Source organism: Strix aluco, chromosome 4 (genome assembly GCF_031877795.1).
Source record: "Strix aluco isolate bStrAlu1 chromosome 4, bStrAlu1.hap1, whole genome shotgun sequence".
NCBI classification, from domain to species: Eukaryota; Metazoa; Chordata; class Aves; order Strigiformes; family Strigidae; genus Strix; species Strix aluco.
The window spans coordinates 10,176,663-10,199,889 of NC_133934.1; the positions used below are offsets into that span (position 1 = coordinate 10,176,663).

Below are 23,227 nucleotides of genomic sequence, written 5' to 3' on the forward strand. Positions count from 1 at the left end.
GATAATCATTTATCATCGCAAACATTCATCAGAAGTGGGGGACACTGAGTGAAAAGGAAAAACACTTTACTTTGAAATTTAGTAATGAAACATTTCACTCTAAATATTTGGTCTAAAGATTATAAATTCTTCACTGTCCTTTGCACACAAGCACATGGATGCGCACATAAGCATGCACATATGCATACACACCTTCATAAATACAATTCTACAAAAAAAAAAAAAGAGTGCTTTAGCTTGAAGTTTGCAAAGAAAACAAATGGAGACAGGTGCTTAAACCTGATAACATGCAAAATGATTGGGACACATGTAATTTCATTTGATATCTTGGCCTTGAGTTACAAATAAAATAAATTCTTTTAATATCAGTGCTGTATTGGAATAATAAGATTATGCAATTATTTTATTTTTAGATTTTCTGTAAGCCAATAATGTAGTTCAAAAAAATAAAAAGGCCGCACTGAGATGTTATTGTAACACCATTCAGCCAAATTTAGTGTATCTTTAAGATATTTTCTTACTATTTCAGCTCTGCCTCATGAGTGGAATTGCTGATTGTTTAAAATAATTAAATGAGTGAATTCATTTGGCCAATACAGAGGATTTTGTTTGCAAATATATAGACTCACCAATATATTTCTCTTTATGATCTTGTTATGTATAAAAATAGAAGCTCTTAATACAATCACATTGCATTAGCTTGCCCTTGTCCGTTTTATGGCAGTAACTTTAAAAAAATAGAGGAGTGATGACTACCAAATTTCAAAATGACTATTCATTTTGCTCTTCCTTAAACTTCTTGTGGTACCTACTTCCTAAATAAACCTCTGGTAAAAGTCTATCCAGAAAGCATAGGTGAGCCTGTCGACTGGCTGGAGAGGAAAAGCAAGGCTGGTGTCTCTTACTCCCAGCACCCTTTCTTTCACATTAGGATTAAGTAGGTACCATTTGGCCTTTTTGATCTCTCTATTGCTGGAATTTAGAGTTTACTTACAGTGACTTATTCATCCTCTTACAGCAACTGAGTAATTGCTGTATTGTCTATCTGTCTGTCTGATTGGTACTCATCACCATGGTATCTGAGGGCTAAATTACAAGGCTAAGATCATTTTTGAAATAGAGCTGATTGATTGAAAAGTCGTCTTAAATTACTTGGAGTAAGCATAGCAGTTTCTGAGGAGAGATTTTCAGCTTACACTGGCAGATGAGTACAGTTTTGCAGGTAAAGCACATGACTAGGAAGAAGAGTGAAATAAATTGATACTCACTGCTTGTGCAACCCTTTGCAAATCCTCTGGGCTTTAATTCCTCCATCCATAAAGGCATAATAAAAATTCTTAGATACTGCTGGGAAATAGTTTCAGTTCTACTTCACTTAAAAAGCTCACAAAAATACTTGAGCAGTCCAATCAGGGCATTTAATTGCTAGCTTTCTCTGTTTGTGCATTTGTTTTGCCTGTAGATAATGATGTCAAATAGCAAAGGCAGTGGAAAGGACATCAGATTCGTGACTTTTTCAAAGCATAGCTCTTTATAGAGTCCAATAAAGCTAGATGGGATCCCCATGTTCCCTAAACTGACCTCCAGTACAATACACATGATCGATTTTCCCCATTAATTCAAGAATTAATTCTGTAACTTCTAATTGAGCTAGAACATTTTTAGCAAGATAAATATTTAAGCAGATGTCCAGTAAACTGACAGACTATCTCACCCACACAGGAAGGAGACATCCAGTCTTTTTTCAGAGTTTGCTCTGGGCAAAATTTGTTGCTCAGGCAAGTATTGAAATCCCCCAGAAGTTTCAGCCTAACTCAAAGCCATACTGTCCCTAATCTCCTGTTGATCCATATGACAGCCAGATGATAAATCTTTCCTGGTCATTTTATCTGTAGCACTTTCTGATATGTGAATGCTTTCCCAAATCTTTGACTAATGCTAGAAGAGCCCTCTCAGTCCTCTACCTCCAAACATTTAATTTACACCTCCAATGGTATGTCCCCACAAGGACATTAGGACAGCCATAGTAAACCAGAGCAAAGGCCCATTTTACCCAGCATTTTTTTCTCTAGCAGTGGCCAAACACAGATGTCTAGAAAGACTACAGGGACAGGACAAGCATAGCTGCTGCTTTTTCCAACCGCCTTCTCAGTCTCCCACATTTCAGCTCAAAGACTTCCTCAGTTACAATGAAGCTCCTGGGTATTTAATAAACTTCAAAGGATGGTCTTCCCTCAACTTCTCTGGCATCTCTGTAACTTGTTGCTACAACCACACACTGGGCCAGTGAGCTCCACAGCTTAACTTTAGTCAGCTGCCCTATCTGGCTGCCAGCGCTGTGAAGCTGAAGTTTATGAGATGCCAAACAGAACTTTTCCCCTTCTGGCAATTTTTTTTTCCCCTTCATAGGGTGTACAGGATTTATTATTTCTTTAGCCTTTCTTTAATACTAGTTTCAGATTTTTCTTTCTGGTCTTTTGACCAGGGGTGATATTACATTGGACAGGACTGAAAAGCCTGGGTAGTCCAGCTAATTGGAATCTGTTCATGTCTTCTACACTGGCACTAATAGAAAAGAATCAATATTTTAAAAATAACTGTAGCTGTTCTGTGGGTTTTTTTCCTGCAAGAATGTGTCGCTTGGAATGTTTTATACCCCATATTGTTGAGATTATTGCCTTTTAATATAGGTTCCTCCAAGCACCTACAAACCTCCAAAGGAAAAAAAGCAACTAGAGGAAATCAAAACAAAAAATCGCCGAAAAGCAGAAGTAAGTGTATTATGTTCTTGTTCTACTCTTTCCTTTCTTCTAAACTGTTTCTTCTGTAATGTTCCATTTTCATAACTGTTAGAACTTCACCTGAAACATATTTGCTTTTGCACCTAATAGCTCCTGGCTTTTTCTCTAGAGTCATGAAGTTTGTATCCCCTGTTCTTTTTCCATCATCCTTATTTTATTATTGTCTGAGACAAGGTCCGCCTTTTATTCACTATACAAATACTGTGTGAGAATTTATGCAAGTAGCCATGCAAGGTAGCAGAAACATGATTACTTTCTTCTCCTCCTTGAAATAGTATAATGGCTCTTTTACTCCCACAGGAAATGCAGATATTTAAGGTATTCACTTAATAATTAAATACAAAATATGTCCAATATTTTTGTTTGTTTTCTATAGTAACTGATAAATAAGCACATCATCACCCGCTGTTTTAAAATACCAGCACATTCTGACTTCGTTTTTGTGCAGATTCCATACTCTCCTTCAGCAGGCTGAGAGAGTGGGAAGTCATCATGATCTGTAGAGAAGCAGAGTACATGGTCTGTGTGTTAAGAGAGCAGGAGAAGGAAGGGCCTGGAAAAATAAAGGAACAGATCTAGTTATTTGATCCAAACTTTGATATAATCCTGTTCAATGACTTGGCTCCTATCATAGTTAAAGCAGATAGTTGTCGCCTCCTCCTTGGAAGGGAATTAATTAACTGTCAGTTTCCACTTTCTTTCTTCCTCCCCACACTGCAGTCACCATATCCAATCGAATAACAGCATTAGCTTGGTAAAAGGCATGCTATTTGACTCCTTTTTATCTGCACTCTCCCACCCCCATTCTGAAAATGCCTTACTCTAGTTTTCACTAGCCAGTACAAGCCCATTTATCACTGTTCTGGGCTCTCCTCATGTCCTTGTGAAAGGGGCATTGGATTCTGTTCCTAAACTATAGTAAATGCTTTAACGTGCAATAGATTCTAGGGGGATAAACTTTGCATTCCTTTTGCTGGCCCATCACATTACCTATGCTTGATATTTCATTATAAAAGAATACAACATTTTTTATCCTTTTATTATTTCCATACTGTGGAGAAAGCACACACGTATTTGTCTGTGTGCTTATTTGTATGTACAAGCTTCCCAGAAAAACTGGGGAGGAAAAGCAAGATATCACACTGCCTATATTGTCAAAAATCTATGACAACTATAAAATCACTTAACAACCAGCCACATTCTTCAGTAGAGAAAATGTATGAATACAAGGAACAAAGGAAAACCACCACAGAAATTATAGCTGCAATAACAGCAGTTTTTGTTGCCTCTGGAATGTTATAAAAGGCATCCACAAAGGTCAGTTCCCAGACTGTTTGCTAAACAAGCTGAAATGTTGGGTCCTAAAAGAAATATGCATTAAAAATGTCGTTTATTTCAGAGCATTTTTGCAGAAGCTATAGTAAGTACCACATCTGAGCATCTGTAAGAAGGAGTGAGAACAGTGGAAGCCATACTCTAGGCAGTTAGGGAAGTGCTGATGTTATGGACAGCGGCTGTCCAGAAAGCCATCAGAAAATCTAGTCTGTGTTTCACAGCTTTGATTAGAGATTTGGTTTACAACCAAAAGAAATAACCAAAAACTGGAAATATGGCTGCTCTTTTAAAATGACAGGTGGAATTACTGTTAGGGGTGTGCCTATTGGAGCAAGCCTTGGGCTCAGATCCCTGATCATAATTTTCTAATTTAATTCAAAAACAAAGCCATTGTTTGTTAGCTATGTGGAAACAATTACTACCTATGGTACTGATGTGCTGTAGATAATTATGAGGCTTTTAAGTGGAATTCTGGATGAACAACATGTTTCATAAGGGCAGACCTATCAAAGGCCTGATGGCCTATGCAAAGGATACGACCAGACAGAACTATGCAGAAAATACAGACTTGCCTACTTCAAGTTTTTAATCAGGAATTAAAATTCATATAAATACTAAGTCAATCTTTCATTAATTGGAAACAAATTAATATACTGGTGGGGCTTCAAGGCTTTTCGATACAGAAAATTCTTATTAGAGAATTTAAATGTACCATAGTCTTTAAGCTAATTGCTTTAATTTTAGGATCTGCTCCTGAAAGCAAATACTAACCAGTTCAGGTGTGCAACCACGAAGTCTGAAAAGGGAGAGGTATGCTACAAAATAATTTATTACCTAAAAATCCCCCATTATAAAGATGAAAAATGACCGAGTATTTAAAGATATATCAAAGTATTTGAAAATTTTTGTTTATTTTGGATTAGGAATTATGTGCTATCATTTATTGCTGTACTGTCATTTCACATCCATATACTAACATTTGCCTTTTTGGATGCATAATTCATAACCCCCTTTTCTCATACTTCTGGTGCTGCTTTATTCTCCTAATTTTGAGACAAGCAGCCTTCCTGTGATACTACTCCCAACAAGTCTCCAAACTGGCAATATTTCTCTAAACCTACATATTATTTTTCCATTAACTTTTATGTCACAGAACAGCCAAGCTGAGGGAATAATAGTCCCATTCATACAGAATTCTTGATTTGGTTGATTCCCAGTTTACAACTATGTCACCAAACTATGTATGTAATATATGCATTTCAGCATCACATCTGCATATTCTATTCACCGTGTTCATCCCCATGGTACCAGACACTTTCACATCAGTATCTATAGCTAACACCATAAAATTAAATTAATAGCCATCAGTAGAATTCTACCACTATTTAATAATTTCATGAAGTATGCTTTGACACCCTGTTTTGTCTTCCCAATATCTATTTCAGTTAAGAGCTGAATATATTCATATACATAGGTAATATTTCATAGTCAAACAAAACATCACTGTTATTTTTTTAGCATTATTTTAGTCAACAAATTTTAGTCAATATTTGGACCTGCCTTTGTATGGTCATTTGATATGAAATATTCCCACTAAATTGGGTGTACATAGCAAGTTTGTGTGGATATAAAATCCAAAATACATCCCCTATGACTGTATTTGTCACTCGAATATTCAAGAGTGATTTTTGGTAAATATCAATATTTTTTGCTGAGTATGTGAAAATCTGTCTCTGAAATGAAAGAATGTATTTTTGGTTTGAACTGCAGAACACACATGACAGTATGAAGAGAAAACCAGCATTCCGGGCTCAAAAGATCCAAAGCAAGGTGAGTAACCTTTAAGATACTGTTGTCAGATGTACTTGAAAACTTTGGAGTGCAAAACACACATGCAAATTCTGTGGTAATACAAACTCTACTGGAATCCATGGTTTTACACTAAGTTCTGTGGCCAGGAGCATTGGATGGATTTGGTCGATGGCTCATAAATTTTGGCCTATGCACCATTAACAATTCACAAAGAAATGGTCAGGGAGCAACAAGAGTGTGGCTACTCCAGGAGGGAAGAGAAACAAGGAGCCAAAGGTAATGAAAGCACAGGCAGTGCCCTCGCCAACCAGGCCACAGTATCTGAAGATGACAAGGTGGGTGGTAGTTGCAGGTTCTGCTGACAGCAAGTTGTCGTTAGACAAAGTAAGGTAACGAGTCGGGTCTGGGGCCCACCCAGGAAGTCCGGTCAGGAGACAAGGCTACAACAGCAACCCAGGTCCATGACAGCTGAAGACAGAACTGGAGAGACAACCAGGAGGAGAATTACCTCCAGCATAATGGGAAAGGACCAAAGCCTGTATCTGAGCTTAAGTGGGTCTCCCAGACCAGTGAGCAGAGGGTATGAGTGGAGGTCCTAGGTGAGACTGGTCAGGGCAATTGAGACCTGTTGGTTTCCTGAGGGCCCTGACAGGTAAGTTCTGTGCAGTTGCACAGTATAACTATATTGTCTTAACAGTGTTTTCAATTACAAAGGGAGAAGTTTTTATGTAAAATGCTAAGGACTGAGAATAGTCCACAGGAAAAAAAAAAAAAGAACTGTAAACCCCTGGTTTAAGAACTCAGCACAGGGACAGAAGAATCTTGTATCCGTAAATCACTGTTTCAAAATGAGATCCTAAAGAATGCTGAGCAATCATTCCAGCTAATGACTGTCTGATACACAATATACAATCAGTCTGAATGTTTGTCTTGTTTCCTGTAGACACATACTGAGGTCATAAAATCCACTATACTGATTGCTTCTCTGCTAGAATTTCCAAGGGTTAGAGAATTGTCAACATGGAAAATGGGCTGTTCAGCCTTACCAGTGTAACACATGAAAACTCACATTGCTAATTCTGCAATAACTGTACTACAGATAAATCTACAGTCTTACATCGTTCAATCTGTCACCTTGTATTTGTTTCAAGTTCATATGCAGAATAATTTAATGTGGAAGCCGTGCTTGTATTGTGACCTTAAATACCTTATGAGCAAGTCTACCTATTCTTTAAAACTATGTAGTTAGGTACAGCTCATAAACACTTTGGAAAGACTGATTCCCTGCTTGGGGACTGGGTATCTGGCAACTATTTCTAAAACAGATCTGGCATTTGTCACATACTGAAGCTGTCTTTAATAACAGTATCACCTACTCAGTCTGCTTGCTTACAATCCAGCAGCATTTAAATTACAGGAAAGTAGTAGGATACCAGTTCCTTCTGCACTCAAAAGAGGGGAAAAAACCCAAAACAGGAAACATTTGCATAGTTAACCCAAACATGCATGACCTGTAATTATGTGGTCTTAGTTCAAGACTATGTATATTCCACTTCCTTTTCTGATAATGTAAAATACCTTAGTGTGGCCTAATGAGAGTCAAACCTTCTGCTTAAATTGCGTAAAGAAAAATATGGATCTGGTACCTTATGGCATTGATCGGGGCCACTTCTAACACCTGCTAGTACCTCCTCTAGGAGCACAATCAGTTTTATCTTGTCTAAACACATTTGCCTTAAAGGTTGGTTAGGTGATATTCAAGATGCTGCTGTAACTTTCAAGCTGAGATAGGGATATTGTTATTGACTTTTAAAATACTTTCTCGTCCTGTTGCCTTCCTGCCTGTGCAACACTGTGAGCAGAGAAATCCTAAGAGGAAGGTTTATCCAAGATGTATAAATAAGATCATAATCTGTCCTCAAATTAATGAAATTATATAATGTTCTAACCAACTAGTATTTTCCTTTCCTCTTTTTAGAACACCCACAGTGTATTAAATATTTTTTTTTTCATTTCAGACACATTTATTATGTGCAGCAGCAATTATTTCTCACTGCTGCTACAAAATATCTATTCATCCTTTTCACTGGAAAAATGAGATGGTACAAATGCATCATCACTGTCTCAATCTGCCTCTTGTTCATATCAAGCCTTCCTCTTTACATATTTATTGGTTTTGGTGAGCTATTGTGTGTTCATTAGGTGGCAATACTGAATACAATTTTCTTCCACAAGAATTACAGTGTTCTGCAGTACTCCTGATTATTTCCATTTTCTCAACTTGAAAAAAGGGAAGATACCTCACGACAAGAAGAGAACAAGTAAAATTCAAAACTTCCTTGATATCACATAACATAGAAGAATCTATTTAGTTATTTTTATTTTTTATATTCTTAAGAGTCCTAGTTATTTTGCCTATATGGGCTGTCATATTTCTGTTTCATTGTCATACAGTCATATTTCTGTTTAATAGACTGGAACTGAAGTTGAAGGTATTTTCATAATCATTTTTAGTTCAGTTCTCTATTCCAAATTATATAGTTAGTAGAGAACATGAAATCTGTATACACAGGTAGTTGCCGAAATACAAAAATTTCTACGTGTGTCAGAGAAAATGTCTACTCAAGTAGACATTTTATACATGGTATAGTGTATAAAATACAGGCTGTGGAGAGAATATTCATATCATGCAGAAGACTTTGCAAAGAGTTGAGAAGTAGACCAAAAGGAAGGAAGGACATCATTAGGCATTAAGAAGAGTAAGTATAGTGAGTCAAACAAAAGAAATAAAATACATTGGTTTGGGTTCTTTTCCTAAATTCTTCAAGATATCATCATTTTGCCAAGAAACAGACAGGTAATTCATTTTTGTCCATTAAAATGTGCCATCTGTGTGGAAAACACAGTAATTCTACTTAGTGAGTTTCTAGGTGATTGCATGTGTTTGTTATCCTCAACCTACCTAATTGATATCAATTATAAAGCATCCTTTTTCCAGTTAGCTTATGTATTTCAGGAGATTGCAGTACATATTTGTGCATACAATATTTGCAGTATATAGCTTGAGTTATTCTGTGCATCTGTTTCTCAGCCACTCATTAAGCTGTTAATTTGGAATTTAAATATATGTTTGAATTCTGAACACCAAACTCATCTGGATTTAGGTCAAATGTGTCATGTCTAAGCTTTGTTTTCTGCAGGAATGATCCCAGCTCTTATCCCACCAACATTGCTTTGCCTCAGTTCAGATCAGGTCTCTTACATGTGTCTGCAAAGGTGATATATTTTTTCTGAATAGCCTACTTGTGCAGGGAACATTTTTAAGCAGCAGAAAGGTTGTTCCCTTCCTCCCTCAGTATTTAGAGGTTGTCTGGAAGTTAGTCCTAAGAAGAACTGCAAAGAAGCCACAGGATCTAGTCCAAGTTACACCATGAGGCCTGGAAGTCACTGGGAAGTACACTGAGAACTGTACTTCACTTCTACTATCTAGAAAATGGATATGGCAATTGGTGATGCCGATCATCTTAGAAATATTTTGAAGTTATAAAAATGATTATTTGTAAAACACTTCTGAGACCTTCCTATGAAAGGTAATGCTCGTGTTTTACTTTAATGGTTTTGGCTAACTTACTGTCTTTCAGCAAAGCAGTTTATTTCCTTTGTCCAAAGCAGATGGAACCTTGCACACTGTGTATATGAGCACTGAAAAAAAAAAAAGAAAGGAAGTGAACACATTCTATGGGATTTGACATGGTCCAAGAGTGATTACAAATTTATAATCCACTTGGGGGACTTTGCTGATTTCTTAAGCAGCTTGAGTGGTTTATGAACAGCATGCAATTTCATTGTGAATGTCAGATTAATGCTAGATGAATGCTTTAAGCAAAATTTACGCTGTCTTAGGTCAATTTATTTAACCCATTGAAATGTTGTTATACTCTGTTTTATGGTTTACATTACTAACTCTAGTATATACATTCCCTTTCCTCACAGATTGACAATATACCTATTAAATTAAATGCTGCAGCTATTTTAAGAGAGGGTGCCCTCTATCAGCGGAAAATGGAACAGGAGCTCAAGAGGTACAATCACGCTTCTTCCTCAGATTATGTTTCACATCCCTGGATGTAGAATAATTAACCACATTAACAATAATTAAGTAAATTCCAGGTAAACTAAAATAATGGATCTGTCATAAGGCATTAGGAAGCTATTCTATAAACACGGTTGACAAAGAGTAAGGTGGACTGATATGAAAGTCTACATTAAAGCCATTGTTTTACTATAGATGCTATACACTGTGACTGTATTCTGATTTAGCACCCTGACTAGTGTTCACTTGCAAAATACAATAAGGATCACTTGTTATATTTATTCTGATTCTCCAGAATAAATAATGACCCAAATACACATCTACTTCTGTGTTCATTATAAAATATGTCCATTATAAAAGATTTATTATCCACTGCTGTTGATTCACGTGGGCACCAGTGATACAGCCAGGAGCAGTCTGAGGAGTGTCAAGAGGGATTACAGAGCCCTGGTAGCAGCGGTAAGGGACTCTGGAGTGCAAGTAGTTTTTTCATCGATCCTCCTGGTCAAAGGGAAGGAGTTTGAAAGGGCCAGTCAAATCTGTTGAATCGACAAATTGTTATGGGACTGGTGCCACAGGTTCAGCTGCGCTAAGTTCAGCTACTTAGACCCTGGGACTCACTCTGAGAAACCTGGTCTACTGGGGACTGATGGGGTCTATCTGTCAGAGAAGGGGAAGAGCATCCTTGGTCATAGGCTTGCCAAGCTGGTGAGGAGGACTTTAAACTAAAGTAGCCAGGGGAGGGGGACCTCAATCCATCCCACTCCTACCAGTTTGACGCCAGTGCCAGCAATAGATGCCCAGAGCCTGGAGAGGGGTCACAGGTCAGCAGGAGAGCACCTGAAGAGCAGCACAAAGGAATTCCAGCCAGTAAGTCAGCTTCATCAGGGCCCAACTTAAATGCCTCTATGCAAACACACGTAGCATGGGGCAATAACAAGACGAGCTAGAGACATGTGTACAACAGCAGGGCTACGATCTGACTGGCATCACAGAGACATAGTGGGATGACTCCTATGACTGGAGTGTTGGCATGGAAGGATACAGGCTCTTTAGGAAGGACAGGCAGGGGACATGAGGAGGGCATGTTGCCCTCTATGTCAGTGACCAGCTGGAGTGCATGGATCTGTGCCTGGGGATGGATGAGGAGCCAACCGAGAGCTTGTGGTCAGGAATAAATAGAGGGCAGGGACAGGAGATGTTATGGTGGGGGTCTGCTACAGACCACCCGACCAGGAAGACCGAGCAGATGAGGCCCTCCATAGACAGACAAGCCCTGGTCCTCATGGGGGACTTCAACCACCTCAATATCTGTTGGAGGGACAACACTGCAGGGCAGAAGCAATCCAGGAGGTTCCTGGAGTACATTGATGATAACTTCCTTCTCCAACTGATAAAGGAGCCATTGAGGAGAGGTGCTGTGCTGGGCCTTGTTCTCACCAACAAGGAGGAGCTGGAGGGGAGTGTGAAGCTCAAGGGCACCCTTGGCTGCAGTGACCATGAAATGGTGGAGTTCAAGATCCTTAGGGCAGCAAGGAGGGCGTGCAGCAAGCTCACTATGCTGGACTTCAGGAGAGCAGGTTTTGGCCTCTTCAGGGATCTGCTTGGCAGAGTAGCACCTCCCTTACGAGGACAGGCTGAGACAGTTGGGGTTGTTCAGCCTGGAGAAGAGAAGGCTCCAGGGACACCTTATAGCAGCCTTCCAGTACTTAAAGGGGCTACAGGAAAGATGGGGAGGGACTTTTTATAAGGGCATGTAGCAATAGGACAAGGGGTAACAGCCTTAAACTGAAGGAGGGTAGATTTAGACTAGATGTAACAAAGAAATTCTTTACTGTGAGGGTGGTGAGACACTGGAACAGGTTGCCCAGAGAAGCTGTGGCTGCCCCCTCCCTGGCAGTGTTCAAGGCCAGGTAGGATGGGGCTTTGAGCAACCTGGTCTAGTGGAAGGTGTCCCTGCCCATGGCAGGGGGTTGGAACTAGATGGTCTTTAAGGTCCCTTCCAACCCAAACCATTCTATGATTCTATATAAGCCAAATCATTTCATACATCTCAATTTTCTTCAATGGTTTGCGGTCAACTACATGCTAAATTTGATACTTGAACTTGCTTATATGTATATAAAAATACCTGTCCATTTCTATGACAGTGAGATATGGAAGACTAAGATTGTGCTGCTCCACAAGGCAAGATAAGCCAGGAGCTGAGGGTGACAGCAAGGCACGTAGGGACAGTGCCCTGACAAGCAGCTCAGTTCCACAGTACACTGGCAAGGCAGCGGAGCACATCCAGTGACAGGCAGCAGGGTCAGCCAACGGTCCAGTGATTTCTAGATGAGTCCATAGTGACGAGACAGGGCTGAGGTCAAACCAGGAAGCCAAGTCAACAAGGCAGGGTCAACAAGGTACTAGGCTGGGTGCAGGCATACCTACCATGTAGCTTAGGCAAGGACAAAGGCTGTTAACGTCAGCTTAAATGGGGCTCCGGGGGAGAAACTCTACACACACAACAGAACTGCTCATAGCTCTTCCTCACATGGTTCTTTTTACTCCAGTCTGATCCAATGTTATGTGGTTGCACTGCAACAGAGCTGTCTTTGAACACAAGCAATTAAATCCTAGGCAGGGGTGGGGAATAAGAGGTTGCAGGTCCTTTTGGGCTCTGCGGAATCCTGACATAAGGGTTCCTCTGACATTAGGAATCCTTACGCAGCAGCATGGGTTTTCAGCTGACATTAACTAGGGAGAGGGTGACTCCTGAATGGCCACTGCATTCTATAACTAGAATTACAGAACATTTTCACTAATAATTTTAACGAAGATACAACCTATATCATGTCATCTTGACTGAATATTATTTTTAATCCACCTGACTTAGGCTAAGCACTAAATATTGTTGGCATTTTAAGTCCCAGAATGACTGCCTAAGGTTGGATTTAGTCTTTGGACCTAGCAAATTTTGGTATATGGATCAGGATTTTAGTGGTAAGATATGCATCGTTCAGGTTCTGTTACCAGCTACATTACATATGATACTGTCCACTATATCCGGCAGAATTTTGTTCCATTCAGCAAAGGAATAGATTTTCCCTGTAACTTAACACTATTTCATATTAATGAGATTTAATCTTCAGCGGCATTTAACACAAAACAGATACACATATATATATGCATTGGGGAGCAGCAGTAAAACGCAATTCACTGCATTTTTGTGTCTCTGCCCTAGTTCTTGGCTCCTTCACTCCTCTGCTGCAAGGACTTTGATGGGCCTGCCCCAGGGCTTTGCTATGCTTTTCTCTCTCAGCCGGCACAACAAATAAGAATGTGGCTTTGCTTAATTGCTGAATACTTCTTTGCCTCATTACAGCAGTATTATTTATTTGACAAAATACAAACCAGAACAGAATTAGGCAGAAAATATTTTAGTTCCCTATGTTAAAGTGGCCAAGAAGATTGCCGAAGAGAAAAGTTGTTTGTTCTTTCTATCTCTAAGCAAAGTAATCCTCTGAGAAAATGTACATACCTTCAGCCTGATTCTCCCTGCTCCTTATGAGAATCCATATGTAGCTAAAGTTTGCCCTCTCTTGGGGCTTTGTTTTACTGAAAACTTTCAGATCCATGCCCTCATGCGCATTCTTCCAGCCTGGCTTTCCACATAGTAGGAACAGCTCTTACACTGGAATTAAAATTTATCTCTCGAATGACTTTGCTATGACTGCCTTTTTTCTCTACAGAGATCAAATACCTTCTATCACAACAAATTTTGAACCAAGGCAGGGCTGCAGAGCCAGATCCCTAGAATAGCATATTCTTTCCTCTCTATTGCAGAATTGAAAATTTGCTACAAGGGGCTGGAGACCCCTCTGAATTCTTGGAATGGCAAAAACAGATGCGTGGAAAAGATCTGGAAGAACAGCTGTCTGAAGTAGAGTGTAGGAGGCTTCAAGGGAAACTGAGTCATGAAGAGGCAGTTCTAGCCCATCAGAATGTAATTCAAGAAAATAAGATGAAAGCTGATCTAATGAGAGAAAAGGTAATACATACAGCATTGCTCAAATTTTGCTTACATTCAATCAGTGCAAAACATACCACAGATGATACCTACTATAAGAAGGCGTAAAAGTTCTATACAGTGTTTTTACTCACTGGAGTCTGCAAACAATGGAAAAATAGTGCTATAACTTCCAGATACAGCAATGCTTGTACATTAAAGTGTTTGATTTGGTTGATAACACTTGTGAAGAAAATTGAATAAAACAGGGTAAAGCATTCTCCCCTATATTCATGTCATTGTGCATATCCTTTTTGAACAGATACTGAGATACTAAGCACCATTTGCAATGAAATCACCAATATATGACTAATTTCATTATCTTGTTAAAATGAGAGCCACAAATATGAAAGAATTTGTTTTCTTAAACTGTTACAATTCAATTTACTTCATATTATCTGACATGCCTAGATCTCTCTTAGGGGAAAATTCAGTCAGAGAACCCTCTTTGGATCTCTATATATGGAAAACTGAATATTTATGCCAAAAAGTATTTTCACACAGTTTCCTATCTGGCAAACTACAGTTTCCCCAAAACATTGCTAGATCTTTTCATTTTTTTCCCAAACTCACATTACATTTTGCCAGTGCTTCTCCTATAAACTAAACAAGTGATCAAGAAATAACTAATACTATAGATTTTAAAGTCTTCATAGTCACTATCACATGCTTTGCTTTTCTATTAGCCCAGTTTGCTGCTATGCCCTGTAGGCCAGCCAGTACTTTTCTCTTGGCCACCTCTCACAGATGTCTCTGCAGTGTCTCAGCAACTTAAGATGGGACCACAAATGTACAAGATTTTCATAAAGGACATGCTGGAAAAGAGAAACTCCTTTTCTGTCCTATAAAATCTTTCAACCTTTTTTGGCATTGAGTCTTCATGTCTGTTTAGACAGGCTGTAGCAAGAACTTAAAGTGAACCCTAATATGTACAACTGAGCATAGTGTGATCGCTCACAAATCATTGTAATTATTATATTCACCTCAATTTCAGAGCATATGTGTTTTATTTGTTAACAGAAACGTCCCAATATGCATAGATTTGGGGATGTGCAAATCAGACTTGCTCTAACCTGACCAATTCCAGGCAGCTCCCTTCACTTGCCAACAGATGCCAGCAGGGCACTTCATCCATATGGAGATCTCCAGAAGTATGGAGCACCAATTGCCCATTCACCAACAGCTGTCATGCTAACCCTCCTCCTTCTTTTAAAACTCTAGCCTTCCATCTAAAACAGAAAGTACGGTAAGGAATCTAGCCTGGGAAAATCCAGTTTCCTGCTTCCTGATGAACAAAGAAAGGTACATGATAGCCAAAAGTGGATGTTACAGAGATATGACTTAGGCCCAGGAAGATTCTGCAGGCACACAACCACCTGTGTATTAGATTAGGACTCTTCTTGATATCTCACAACCAGATCCAGAGATGGACTTTTGTCTGCTTTTAGAAAAATGTGGGAGTGAACCCTGGAAAATAGCAGTGCAAATGTTAGGGAGTACTGTTGTGGGTAAATAAAACATAGAGAGGGGAACTTAAATCTGGGTCTCTATGTTGTCCCCAGACAATGTCCTTTGTTGGTGATGTAATACTTTGAATTCAATTGCCCTTGCCCTTTTTCAATGATTTGAGGCACTCAGATCATCAGTTATCAGAAGTTTTATTCACCTGTTTGTTTGGGATTTAGAAAGCAGAGTTGATGCACCTGTATGCAGAGAAACGTCTACAGGAACAGAAAGAAATGAGAGAGCTGGTGGAGCAGGTCGTGGAAGGACACAAGAATGCAAAGCAAGCAAAAATAAAGCTCCAGAAATACAAACAGCAGATAGGTATTTATATATTTCCAGAAAAATGAGAGATGATGCCAAATGTCCCCAAATTACTTAATCTTTCTTGTAGTGGGCCAATTAAAGTTTTTACAGAAAGGCAAGGGAGGTTGAGGGAAAGATCCAGGCTATACATTCCCATGAATGCATGAATATGAATTCCAGGAATAAGCTGATAATGTGTAGATTAGAAATTCTAAACTACTGGTCATGGGAATTACTCTTTGTTTATAAGGGAGAAATACAACACTAACATTACACAATTAGTTTCCCTTCCATCTAAACGTAGCATATGTGAATGACTATACTTTTTGTCAAATCAGCTTATGAAGTTCAGATTCTTGTGATTCATATCATCAAGAGAGGATTTGCCTAGCAACCACTGTGAAAGAATCATGGCTCAAGATTATTGTCTTCTCCAGAGAAGACAGTCCAGAGACAACAACTGTAGCTAAGGAAAGAAAAGCCATCTCCTAGAAGGACAGTACCACAAGGGAGAAGGATGTAGCACCTCCAAGACAGACCAGTCATTAGGATGTAGGGAAATAATGTTACTCATCCTCCATTAGTCTTAAAGAAAATTTTTCAGTGAACGCATTAGCTAATGAAGTCCAGGGAGAAGGCTGTTCTGACTGGCATGACTATACACATTCCAATGCGACGCCGTGCATTCACTGTATGAACAGGCTATCGCTAGTTGTGCATATTTTGGTAAGCAGACTTTTCTCTGCTTGTGTATCTCCATACTTGTATCAGTAAGGGTTGAGGTGGGCAGAGGATTTAGCCATTCTGAAATGGGCTAGCAAAGCCTACCAGCCTTTGCAAATCAGTGATTTCTAGGAGATATATATAGCTTGAAAAACTATGAATATTTGCTAGTGTATAATATCCTTCTAGTAAACAACGAAACAGTATGCACTAATTAGAACAGAAATTACAAAGCAGTAATTCAAAGTGTCTACTTTATGTATGTATACAGTATGTTTATGTGCTGAATAGAATGATAGATAGTGGAGGTGGGAAGTACTAATTTGTTTCTCTAATCATTCCTCCCACCAATGACAGACTGTTCCCTCAAGTACCTTTAGATCAGTAGTATTGTTGTTATTCACAAATGCATATGAATTTTCCTCCAGATGGACTACTTGTTAAAATATGCAACCAGCTAATAGAGATTAGTTCTTATCTTTCAGTTCAGGAAGTTTGTGAAGAAAGTCGAGAACTTCTTCGACAAGCTTTAGAAGAAGAGGAGGAGAAGCTTAAGAAAAGATATGAACTAATTCAACAAATACGAGCTATTGAGTCTTTACCAAGTGTCAGACACAAGTTTGTTGATTTAACAGAGGTAAGCTCAAAAGGAACAACTACTGTTTTTTACATAAAGGTATATTGTATATGTTTCACATATTCAGAGGAATTGTGTACTGCATGCAGATATATCACAGTCTGGATGCACAGCATTAAGTACAAGGTGACCCCATGACACAAAGGTTAGATCTGAACTGAAACTTTCACAAAGTCTATAAAATGAAAATTTTACCAGGAAGAGTATTCTGATGGTAAGTGAAATCTTAGTTCCCTTGAAATTTGAATTTTGCCAATAGGATCTGGGTTTCCTGATATCTTTCAAAAAATGACTGGCAAGTAATTACAACATGTTCTATCCATCTTCACAAATTCACAGATTTGTCAGTCCTGAGTAAGGACTGAATGAACACAAAGTTTGGACTGATGTACAGTTGTTCATATTGCAGTGGTGATTGCCATGGTAATTAGCAAAATTAATTTCCTTTGCTTTCAAAACCATCAACATTCAGGTATATGAAAGAGATTGTCAGAAGAACCCAAAACCCGCTGAGCCGTTATGCATGTACTGTGCAAATGACTTGTGTGTGTGTGGTTAAGTCTACAGTAAATGTATCCCAAATGTCTTAGACTTACTGTTGATGCACAACAACTGATATGCCTGAGATTGGGCTTTGCAATGCCCACTTTTGCAGAATTTCCTGACTTGGGCAGCATCATGCAGACATCTGTTTCCTTACCACTAAATCAGAAGCAGGTTAGCTGAAAATACTCTTCCATTTTTCTTATCCACATTGAAAGAATAACATAGAGTAATATAAAATGACACTAGCAATTTTAAATAGAATCCTTTAGTTTTTTTCCTTCTTTTCTTTCATGAGTATTCAAATGAAGATCACAAATTAAAATAATCCATGGCTAGTCTGCAGAAAGCATACAGAAGGAACAGGTCTTCCTTCCATGGGGCTGTTGGAACAGTCAATATGATGCTTTGGTTTTATCTCCTGCTCCTCTGAATAGAAATCAGCCATTCATTGATTCCAAGGCTACCTACTATTTTGCAGCCACCAGATAAATCCCTCATCTCATTTAACAGATTTTAGAATACATTTAATGTTAAAGTGTGAAATAAGTGAACAAAAATAAAATCAGCTCCCCAGATGTCCCATCCTCCAAGTGAACAAGAATAAAATCAGCTCCCCAGATGTGCCATCCTCCTTTACTCTCTTTGGTTGCCTTTATGGCTGCTGCCATCACTTGTCCACTTCTTTTCCAGCCAAAGAAGGCAATTCTCTTTTTTCAAACCCAGACTCACTCCACACATTTGTGGAGAAACATTACTGAACCACAATGGAAAAAGCAGGGGGAGAAAGTGAAGATTACAAAGAATTATTGTACACCACAGATACTGTAAACTGTCTGCATGGAAATGCCAAAAGGTACTTCAATGTATAGGTCTTTTACTGCTTCAGGTAGAGTTGCACATTGTGTCAACCCTAAACAGAGCCCTTAGCATGGTCTCACTGCACATTTGTTACCCAGATGATTCAGTCACAAGATGTAGGCTGCAAAGACACAATGGTATGATGTAGACGGACATGGAAACGTCATTACTTTTTCAATCACAACTGTAAAATAGTGCAGGCTCTCATTCAGGAAAATGAAGGTGACTGGAATGTCAGTAATATCTTATTTTTGAACATAGTTCATTTCATTGCCCTTACAGTGGCTGTTGACTCTTCACATAGAGCTTCCACTGAAATACTGTTTGTTTCTAAGTACAGAATATGGCTTTAAATAGATTTTCCCATCTAGCTTAATTCAAAAGACAAAGCAGAAAAACACAGCAGGTTTCAAGTCATATATGGAAAATTCATTCAAAATTCAAGCTTATCCTAAGTGTAGGGTTACTAAAGTATAAGGTTGCTGAAAATGGAGTGGCCATAAATGCCATACATACTGGAAATACAAGAGAATGGACCTGAATGATATGGATAGACTGTTAGATGGATAAGGAATTGGCTGGATGGCTGCATCCAGAGTTACAGTCAATGGCTCAATGTCCAAGTGGAAACCAGTAATGAGTAGTGTCCCTCAAGGGTCCACACTGGGACCAGTACTATTTAATATCTTCCCTAATGACATAGATAGGGGGATTAAGTGCACCCTCAACAAGTTTGCCGATGGCACCAAGTTGGGTGGTGCAATTGATGCACTTGAGGAAAGGGACCTTGACAGACTTGAGGACTGGGTCCTTGTAAACCTCATGAAGCTCAGCAAGGCCAAGTGCAAGGTCCTGCACCTGGGTCGGGGCAATCCCCAATATCAATACAGACTGGGGGATGACTTGATTGAGAGCAGCCCTGCAGAGAAGGACTTGGGGACATCAGTAGATGAAAAATTCTATATGAGCTGCCAATGCGCAGCCCTGAAAGCCAATTGTATCCTGGGCTGCATGAGAAGAAGCATGACCGACAGGATGCGGGATATGATTCTCCCCCTCTACTCTGCTCTTGTGAGACCCCACCTGGAGTACTGCGTCCAGCTCTGGGGCCCCCAGCATAAGAAAGACATGGACCTGTTAGAGTGGGTCCAGAGGAGGTCACAAAAATGAGCTGAGGGCTGGAGCATCTCTCCTATGAAGAAAGGCTGAGAGAGTTGGGGTTGTTCAGCCTGGAGAAGAGAAGGCTCCAGGGAGACCTTATTGTGGCCTTTCAGTATATAAAGGGGCTTATAAGAAAGATGGAGAAAGATGCTTTACCAAGGCCTGTAGTGACAGGACAAGGGGCAATGGTTTTAAACTTAAACAGGGTAGATTTAGGTTAGATATAAGGAAAAAAATTTTTACAATGAGGGTGATGAGCCACAGGAACAGATTGCTCGGAGAAGCTGGGGATGCCCCCTCCCTGGAAGTGTTCAAGGCCCGGTTAGATGGGGCTCTGAGCAACCTGTTCTCATGAAAGATGTCCCCACCCACAGCAGCGGGATTGGAACTAGATCATCTTTAAAGGTCCCTTCCAACAAAATTGTTCTATGATTCTCTACCTCAACTTCACAGTTCCCTTACACTCACTATTATAATAGCACTCTGAGTGAATTAGCACACCTTTGGTGATAGCTTGCCCTGTTTTTTTCCTTCTACAAAAGGCTTTTTCAGCCTTAGTAAAATTAAGTAGGTGTCCATAAAATTCTCATTCATTCTCATAATTTTTAAAGTACCAGTTCTTCCCCTGATGGCACTTAAGTTGCTTGAACACCAGCATTATCTACTGCATGAGTATAAGACTTCTTATATTTTAGGAACCACTCCACTGTCTTCACTGAGTATTTTTGAAATGCAGATACTCAAAATATTCAGCCTCTACCATTCTATTCTTCTAGGAAATTCTCTTTCCTAGACCTTTTTGGTGTCTGCTTGCCATGCTCAAACACTACCACTGGTATATACGCCTGGTTGCAAAACATTTTCCTTTCACTTCCTGTGAATACAACTTGACGGTTTAAATTCGAGGCAGAGTATTATAGCACTGAGAAGGAGATAAATTATCATTTACTGTTTCAGTAACCTGTGGTAGTACATATTTTTCAGAGATGCAAAAATAAAGACTGCTTAATATTTAACTCTTTTATCAGTCCTCTACTGATGCTACTGGTGAGCATTGTTTAGGTCATGTTTGGTACACATGAGGAGCATGGAAACAGAAACCACTGAGACAAAATTGAAGAGTGAGAATTTAGGTGAAAAAAGAATGATGATCTATTCTTACTGACTCAGCTTCTGGAGCTTTATAAAGAGAAGCTATGGGGACCAAAACTGCAGGAGGGACTCTTGGAAATCTTAAAGGAGTCCCCAGGGATGGCCACCCAAGACACATTCTCCTTCACTGACAAGTTTGTATCATTAGATTCTCCAGACTAACTCAATAATAATCCCTCTTAAGCACAATGTTGTGGCAGCAGAGAGCCAAGTCTGGTTTTTTGTCATACTCTGTTTTGTGGTTTTATTGCCCCTGCCCCTCCTGCCCCACCTTACTGGTTTCTTCATCTCTCTTGGCTTTCCCTCTGTTTCATGGACCCACTGCTCTGAACAAAATGATCACTGGAGGATGAGTACCTGACTAGACTGCTTAGGTGGCATCCCAGACCAGAGAAGAGGGACTGTACCCAGGTCAGCTCGTGCAGCCAAACTGACAGTCTGAGCATCTGTCTATGACAGAGCATCCTTCTCTTTTCCTGTGGTTTTTTTTTTCCTTCCCCTTCATGTTCTGTTTTATGAAAAGCTCAAAAGCAGAAAGGCAACTACTATTCTGTCAACAACTCGCTCAGGGCATTTTTTCCTGCTAAAAAGGATTGCTTGAAAAAATGAAGGCTTTTTAACTGAATAATTTCTCTCCATTAAAAGGATTGTAATGAGTTTTACTTACATATGTTTATCATTACCACTTAATTTCAGTCTGAGAAATACAATCTGGAGGAGCGCTTGTTCTTTTGGATTCCACACATCCCCCCTTCATCCTTTCCAAACTTTGTCATTAATTTTCTGTCACTAATTCTATAGAACTAAGTACACCAAGGTCTTTGTGATTAAATCCTAAGCAGTGTCTCACTCTTAATGTTATACAACTGTAAAGCAAGAGTCATCTTGACTTCCTGCACCCATATATTCCTCTATAACATGCTATGGTACAAGATACGCACCAAAGCTGTGTGCCTAGGTTAAGATGGGCAAAAGAAATTGGGGTGAAATGGATTAAATTTTGCAAAGAACTCTACACAGAAGCTCAGTATTTATGTGGGTTTATGCGAGTTTGCCCTATATGCAGATGTATATATATGTAGACATAGAGAAACAGAGAGTATATGGAAGAGCAAGGGTCAAAAACTTCCAAGGGTTCACAAATCTGTTTAGAAATTATCTGTGTTCATATGCAAACTAAGGTGGAGAAGTCTCTCTTCACATCTCAGAATCAGGCTCATTATCACTGTCATTGCAAAGTGGATATTAAAAAGCCTTCATTAAACATTCGGGTTTGAATATTTTAACTTTGGGCATTAAGATCTGAATTTCCTGGGGACAAAGCATTGTTTAGTTCTGCTCTTTTCAGATAAAAACAGTAGATGCCATCATAGATCAAATCCATACTTTGGAAATAGATAAATACAAAAAAATGCATATTTTTTAGTGTAAAGTATGTTCTGATTTTACAAAGTAAAAAAAAAAAAAAGCAGTTTTACACATTTTAGAACTTCAAAAGTCTAATAAAACTAAAAGATAAGTCAGGTTTTGGGGCAGCAAATATGTTGTATTTATGATTAATCTACTGTATATTTCCAGTATTTTTTCATTAATTGTTTTATGAGCCTTGTGGTTTTTACACATACGAAAAGATAAGCTCTACACCTTAAAAACAGCTTGTAAATAACAGGTTAGGGCATCCCTGTATTTCTTGAAGTCAAAATATATTCAGCATGATTTGGAACACAGTCAAAATATTCTGGTTTTACTCATTTACTGTCCCCTTGGTATTTACAGTGTTATTTAAACCTGTGTTTCATGTTCTTTAGACTGGTGGCCATGGTTTAATTTGTGAAATGTCAATAGTGGAACTACGTGAACGCCTCGCTCTACTCAGAGAAGCACAGAAGGCAGCAGAGGAAGAGAAGAGAGACCAGATAATTCATGAAAAACAAGCTAAGGAACAACTTCTTCTAGACAAACTGGACCAGATTTCCCTGTTCAGAGCAGAACTTGGACGAGCAGCTGCTTTAAAGTCAGTATAAAACAGCATGTGACATTTAAGACATTGCAACTTTGTTAATATTTTGCTAGCCCCTTGAGGAGAAAAACAAGTAGAGAGCAAAATACTGCCCTTTTATAAATCAGTATGACTTTTGGCAAGGATTACACTGGAGGCCTGGATTTCCTTTTCATTCTTGAAAATAATTTGCATCAGATTTAACAAATCTTTTTCATCATTTATGGTTGAAGACACTGTAGGCTAGTGT

The 23,227-nt window shown here is 39.0% G+C and overlaps 1 protein-coding gene across 1 annotated transcript in view; it reads left to right on the forward strand.

Annotated features, from left to right (window-relative positions):
* CFAP99 (cilia and flagella associated protein 99) overlaps positions 1-23,227 on the forward strand; it is a 58,943-nt gene that overhangs the window by 25,718 nt on the left and 9,998 nt on the right. Inside the window, exons 6-13 of the mRNA XM_074821347.1 lie at positions 2,691-2,771; positions 4,881-4,946; positions 5,907-5,966; positions 9,942-10,030; positions 13,870-14,074; positions 15,778-15,919; positions 17,110-17,261; positions 22,787-22,992. Coding sequence (XP_074677448.1) covers positions 2,691-2,771; positions 4,881-4,946; positions 5,907-5,966; positions 9,942-10,030; positions 13,870-14,074; positions 15,778-15,919; positions 17,110-17,261; positions 22,787-22,992 — 1,001 coding nt within the window. The remainder of the gene's footprint in view (positions 1-2,690; positions 2,772-4,880; positions 4,947-5,906; positions 5,967-9,941; positions 10,031-13,869; positions 14,075-15,777; positions 15,920-17,109; positions 17,262-22,786; positions 22,993-23,227) is intronic.